This window comes from Pteropus medius, unplaced genomic scaffold, assembly GCF_902729225.1.
Source record: "Pteropus medius unplaced genomic scaffold, Ma_sr-lr_union100, whole genome shotgun sequence".
NCBI classification, from domain to species: Eukaryota; Metazoa; Chordata; class Mammalia; order Chiroptera; family Pteropodidae; genus Pteropus; species Pteropus medius.
The window spans coordinates 12,061,234-12,068,154 of NW_024354500.1; the positions used below are offsets into that span (position 1 = coordinate 12,061,234).

At 38.1% G+C, this 6,921-nt stretch overlaps 1 protein-coding gene across 6 annotated transcripts in view; it reads left to right on the forward strand.

The window, feature by feature from the left end:
• Nucleotides 1–6,921, forward strand: part of UBE3D (ubiquitin protein ligase E3D) — a 129,919-nt gene that overhangs the window by 73,133 nt on the left and 49,865 nt on the right. For 5 of the 6 annotated variants that reach the window (XM_039852993.1, XM_039852990.1, XM_039852989.1 and 2 more), the window contains exon 9: nucleotides 217–355. In XM_039852993.1, coding sequence (XP_039708927.1) covers nucleotides 217–355 — 139 coding nt within the window. Of the gene's footprint in view, nucleotides 1–216; nucleotides 356–624; nucleotides 1,262–6,921 lie in introns of those variants that run through there. The other variant, XM_039852988.1, reaches the window with a different exon arrangement.

Sequence of the window (6,921 nt, forward strand, 5' to 3'; positions counted from 1 at the left end):
TATTGTTGACCTGAAAAAAATTGCCTAATCCCTCTGTTATATACTCAAAACACTATAAAATGTCATGGACTCTGAACTTACAGTATTATCATTTTATTCCTATTTCTTGTACATTACTTTTTCTTTGCACAACTGAAAGTTTTCCTCTACATCAGACTTTTTGAAATAATTATTACCAGATGCAATTATGGCATTTCACATATCAATGTGTTTCAGGCTTGCCAGCTCATGGGGAAGTGACATCAGTGTCCACTCTCTAACCCTGCCATCTGCAACCTGCTTGGAAATGCTGTTGATATTATCGAGGAATAATGCTACACTGCCTCCATCCCTTCGCTATATGAATTCCTTTCAGGTAAGGAATGGCTCCTTTGCCAGGGTATATTTTCTCAGTTTTACCTGTAATTGTTTTCTAAGGATCCTGTCTTTCACAGGAGGTAGTCTGTGGTAACCTATATTTTCACATGATGATAATAATAATAAGCACTGCCTTGTCTATCTCTTTTTAAATAAATGAACAAATGGAGGCTCAAATTGACTAGGTAATTGTCTAGTAGTGGCAGGACCCATATCTCTCTAACTTCTAAATTTGTTCTCTTAATCTTCATCTTTTCTGCCTCTGAGAGAAAAGGAAAGAACATTTGGCAAAGATACTTGTGAACGCCACTTCCCTTTTCCCACATTTGCCCTAGAACAAGGATTTTCAGCTTGCAATCAAATTGCCAAATGGAAGTTTAACTGTGATGGTGTCCTACCCACTCTCAATACCTGTTTCTCTCTCCCTAGTCCCTCCCTCATTGCTTTCTCACTCCCCTGGATATTTATCTGTGCTCCTGGTAAAGGACATGGTCAGAACAGAGCAGAACAAACAGAATAGCAAATATGGTCTGACCAGGAAGACCCCCTCCCTGGTAGGTAGCTAATTGCCACTGAAGTGGCAAATGAGAATTAAGATATTAGTCACCTGAGTTGTGACCCTATAACTACTTGATGTAATTGAACATATCTGTAACTCTTGACAATAGAAAAATATTCTCAAGCCTTCTGAGGCTGGCGCTAAGGCCATGTGCATTGATGAGAAATGAGTAAATGTAGATTGGTTCTACTTCTGAAGGGTTGCTGATGTATCCTAAGATAACTTTAGGATCAGTGTATATTGCTTGATGCATCTCTGTAGTAAAACAAGACGTGGACTTTCCTATGAATTATAGCCCAGAAAATTGGTAAGAAAATAAAAATAAAAATAATAATAATAAAATAACTGCTTTGATCGAATTTGCATCCATATTCTCCCAGTAATCTGTTACACTCATTGTGTCTGTGATTTTCTTCCTGATACAGATCTCAGACTTTGGCTGTGGCTTACGTGTTTGTATTTATCATTCCTTGATTATCAACTCCAATACTGGACTCAAGGGACCTTAGAGGACACTTTCTCATTTTATAGTAGCAGAAACAGACCCAGACAGATGGAGTGAGCTGGCCAGGGATCAGTATTAGAGACAAAGCTGGACTCACTAGGCTTATGCCTGGATAACTGCATCTGCCACCCAAATGCAATACTAGCTGAAGTCCAGGAAGGCAGAGAGGGTGTGAGGGGCAGGTGGAGGTCAATTGTATCTATCTTGGAATGTCTATGACACCACTTATTCTGTAGTAATTTATAATTATTTTATTTATTTATAGACTGCCCTGAACCAGAAAAGATTTAAAATTCTGTCTATCCATCCTTATTTCTTCTAAAGTTTACTCTTTGGATTAAACAGTGTGTAACACAAAAGTTTGTATGTGCCCAAACTTTTATATGAGGGAAATAACAAGAAACTTAATAGTAGCTATCTTTGGGGAACGAGGCTGGAAGAAAATTAGTTTTTATTTCACTCCCTCATGTACTGTGTGAAATTTTTGTATGATGGCTGAGTGGGGAGCAATAGGGATGATTCTGACTTCGAGGATTTTACAGCATATTGGAGAAGACAGAACGATTATCCATGTGTGATGTAAGTTGAGAATAATTCTATTAAAAAGTATCCTCAATCCAAGTTTTAAAGAGATTGAAGGTAAGAGTCATCTAAACCGAGTGTGGGGAATTTAAGAGGAGGCCCAGTCTGTATTTCTTCTCCATGAAACAGAGGCCGTTCTCTTTACGGATTTCAGCTCAGGCTCAAGTAAACACATGAGTATGAAAGTCTGGCCTGCTCTTGGTGGCATTCGTGTTCTCTCCAAGCATCTTTAATCACAGAGGTGCTTAGAGCTGTCAGGATGTTAATTACTGAACGTCCCTGTCTATTAGTGATTGTACTTCATCTGCTCTCAGTCCGTTTGCTGAACATTATTGTCAGGAGCACATGCACTTTTCCAATTTTAAACGTACAGAGAAACTTGGCATAAGTTTATGTGCAATGCCTGCTAAAGAGATTTTTCCCAAGTGCTAACTCTAGAAAGATACATTTTTATCGGGAATATACCAAGAATCAACTTCCCTTTGCAGGCCTTCACTCTAAAATACAAGATTAGTGAAAAGGAGAAGGATGTCCGTCAGTATTAGAGTCTCTGCTGCTTTATCTTTTTAACACCTCCTTAATCATTTATTACAATAGCAAGGAACGGGGTTGCTAATTTTGTCTATATTTGGAATTTACTTTTTTCAATTGGAAACTCATTCTAATGCAGTTTTTTAAAGTGCTGTATTGACAAGAGATGTAAAATAATAGAATGACATTTGTTAAAGATAACCATCTTTATATTTCTAGTTCTTTTATATTCCAGGCCGAGTTAGTTACTGTGAGCAATGATTCTTTTTTTGTAAAAAATGTTATTTCAGTTTCTGAGGATTCAAACGGCGCTTCTGCTTGAGCCGTTATTACTGCCAAATCCCAAAAGAAGAGGTTTTTCTTATTAATTAGAGCTATTAACACCTGTGAAATTCTCACTTATTAAATTACAGTGTAAGTCAGGCCAGCAGGGATATCTTTTGGTGGATTTGTTATAATTTTAACTTCTACTCTGGTACAGTACTTTGATATCCCTAATGTGAGCAAACAGAATGTAGGATTTGCTTGAGAATTGCTGCTGTATTACTGGACACATACTATAGTTATTGTTGCAGCCGCAGGAAGAAGGATGGGCTTATCATGTCACACTCTGCTTAAAATTCTTCCATGACTTTTTATTGTGATAAGAATAAAATCAAAACATCCTGGCCAACAAGGCCTGGCAACATCTGGCCCTGCTTCCCTTTTTGGCCTTATCTCCCACTCTCTCCGTCTTATTCACTCTGCTCCAGCCATACTGGCCTTATTTCCTGTTCTCTGTCACAGGCTGGTTCTGGCCATAGAGTCTGTGCACTGGCTGTTTTCTCTGCTACCAGGAGAATACTCTAGACCAGATCTTTGCACGGCTGGGTCCTCCTTGTCTTTCAGGTCTCAGCTCAGGTATCCCCTCCCACAAGTTGCCTAACCTGACCCCCCTCACCAAGTTTCCCTCTCCCCATCAGGATATTCTATAACCTCATCTTGCTTTATTTTCTTCATAGTACTTTTCACTATTTAAAATAATCTTGTTCATTTATTTGTCCTTTCTTATTTACTAAAATGTGGGTTAAATGAGAACAGAGAAAATATCTATTTTTGTTCAATATGCATCAATAGAACTTAGAACAGTGCTTGGATGTAGGAAGCATTTAATAAATACTGGAAGGCTGGATAGGTGGATGTTTGCACAAATAAAATGTAAGTTAGCATAGCCATTTGCCATTCTAGAGAAATCCAAAATACTAAACTAGGGGGAAACAGAGGCATGAGCAGTATATTCAGGGGCAGAAGCAGCAGCCCTTTTCCTGCTGAGACAGGACAGACTCAACAGGTAAGGTTCAGATTTGAGATGTGTGGACAAGATTGAGCACAGATGGATATCTGCATTGTAATTATAGCCTGGGGCTTTGTGCAAATGAGAAAGACTAGAAGAATTCAGCCTTTGGAAAGAGCTGGCAAGATTCAAGACAAGCAGAGTGACTAGTATACAGGACTGGGCTCCCTCTGGGCACTATAGACCACAATAGGGAAAACAAGAGTGATGCCCAAGCTTTGGTGCCAGGAACCAAGACAGGGGATCAAAGGCCCTCTGAAATGGCACAGGTGGCAGCCCGTTGCTGTCATGACTGCTGCCAGTTAGAGTCCACTGTGAGTGCGTCAGCATTCTGGGGTGAGGTGGCAGAGGCCATTTTCATCTCCATCTTGCTGGGCAGCAACCAGCTCTTTAACCAGAAGTCTTGCAATAGCAGCTTTAAATCTAAGTGTGGTGTCTAAAAGGTAGCACCTAAGAGCAATCGAGCTGGAGCCAGGACTGGGTAGGGGCTGCCATTTAAATTGCTATGCTTTTTCCTTAGAATCCTAGACTGCTGTTGCTGAAAGAACCAATTAGTCTGATGACCTTACTTTTATAGATAAGGAAACAGACCCAGTTAGGATAAATTGATATTGGAGACTGAAACTCTGATTTCTATGCTGTGCCATTTGTGCTACAGAGGATGCTGACTTCTCTTCAGGTATAAGGGAAATTTTTCTATTCAAGCATTTCTCTATTCCATGAGACACAGGTTCCTCTGGATACAATTAGGTGTTATAGAAAACAATTAGATATTTAACCATCATGTATTAATTGTACAAATTATAAAGGCTAATATATATTTAATGCTTTCTGTATTCCAAGCACTGTTCTCAATTATTTGCACTTATTAGCTCATTTCATTTTCACAAAAATACCATGAAGAAGGTAAATTATTATTCCCATTTCACTGGTACAGAAACTGAGCCAGAGAGATTAACTTGCCCATGCTCACACAACTAGTAAGTGGAGGACCATAAGTTACAAAATCTGGTTCCAGAACCCCCCATTCTTAACTACCAGGTAATATTGCCTTTTAAAATACGTTTAGTTTAACAAAGTGAGATTTTTTTTAACTGCAGGACTTTGGAGGGCCTTTCATGTATACAAGGGGCAGTGTAACCATTCTAGTTGAAAAATATAGTTAATATAATTTCCCTATAGAACTTGATACCAGGAAGACTATTTCTAAGGTCTTAATGTGCTGAGAACACATAGGAGGAGACACTGTTCCGTCTGAGCTCGAATGATTCGGATGACCAAGGCAGAATATTCATGTGCACATTCTCCACAGCTGTCTTGCTTATTATCTCCAGGAGAAGTAGTGCTGGAACAGGCGATTGTCAAGAGGATGCCATTTCTTTTTTTAGTGACTAGACAGTTCTCCTTTTGGGCAGGGCCACCTTGGTCAGAATGGTACAACAGGAATAAGATCTGCCTTTGGCATTTCTTGGTACACACTGAATCACGCCAGAGGTCCAACAGGCCCTTGGCTGAGCATTGCTTTACCAATCCGCACCTGCTTCCAGCTCTATTTCGGTTGGGTCTCATCCACTCTAACCACAGTATTACTGGGTAGTAACATGGCAAAAGGGTTCCATTAATAGATCGGGTTATCTGGCTGAATTCTCATGGCTTGACTCCCACTGAAAATTCCCAGGAAGTCTTCCTTGGAAACTTATATTCAACTAAGAGATAAGGCGTGTTCCACAGCCTTGAGCCTGAGCTGAAGAAACCTTTTGTGTTCATTCCCACACCTTACCTCATTAACTCTCCTCCATCCAGCTGCTCTAGGCCATCCAAATGACCTGAATGGGATTTTCGAGGACATGGAGCCCCAGAATTGAATCTACTTCCCCCCCACACACTGGAAAACACAGACGTTATATATATTTTTTAAATCCTCACAACAATACCTGTTTTAAAGGTGTGGAAAGTTAAGTAACGTAGACAAGTTCATGTAACTACCAAAATAGGACTGTGTTTCAAACCTAGGTCTTCTGGTTCTAAGTCAGTTATTTATTCTATCTTGTGACAGTTACAGCAAAGAAAATAACAAATGGTTTTATTTAACAATCCTGGGTCTTGTACATCTTATTCTTACTATATGGCAGCACAGTCTCTCCTTTTTTAATATCCTTCAGAGGACTACAACCATCAACCATGGGATTAGCGTAACATTCTCTAGCATTATGGATTCTGGCAAATAAGCTTCATCAGATTACAGTTTTCTGTATATGCTGTGTGGTTGAATAATATGGTGAAAATATTATAGAAAAGAAAAATCATAGAAAAGAAAAATAAAAAATTATTTAAAAAAATTAAAAAAAATTATTTAAAAAACTAAATAAAAAAATTATAGAAAAGAAAAATAAAAAAAATTTATAGCATTTATCCATTACCACTTAATAATAAGGTTGATCAGGGTTATTTCTTCATCTCTGGATGGATTGAAATCATACACTATTCCGTGGGGAATGGTGAAACAGAGGAAGCATCTTGAATAAGGGACTTATACTTTTCTAGAGAAAGAAATTCTCAATTATGTTATTTTCATGTAGTTTGATTTTAACTTTAAGAAACCCACTAATACTTAAATTTCATCATTTCATGGTGTAAAAACCATATATTCAACTTCTCGATTGTTCAGAAATTAATAATTTTACAAATAATTCTCTCATCCAGCTACTTTTTTACTACTTGCTAATATATGTATCAAAAGAAAAGAAGAATATAACACATGAAAATTTGGTTTAGTCATGTGATCGTTTGTTAACATCTCAGGGGAAAAGCTATGATTGTATAGAAGCTTGAAGCTGTTGTTTAAACTTAAGAACTTGAAATATATATATAATCTATAAGGGCTCCAAGAAATGGTAGGCAGAGACCTGGGAACTTTATGGATGAATAGCAACAAAGGGACACTGAAGAGAAGGCGAAGTTTCCATCTCTACATCGTTTTTTTTCTATCTACTTTTAGACATTGCACTACGTAAATGACCTTATCTATTATATGCCATGTTATTCTCTAGGTAT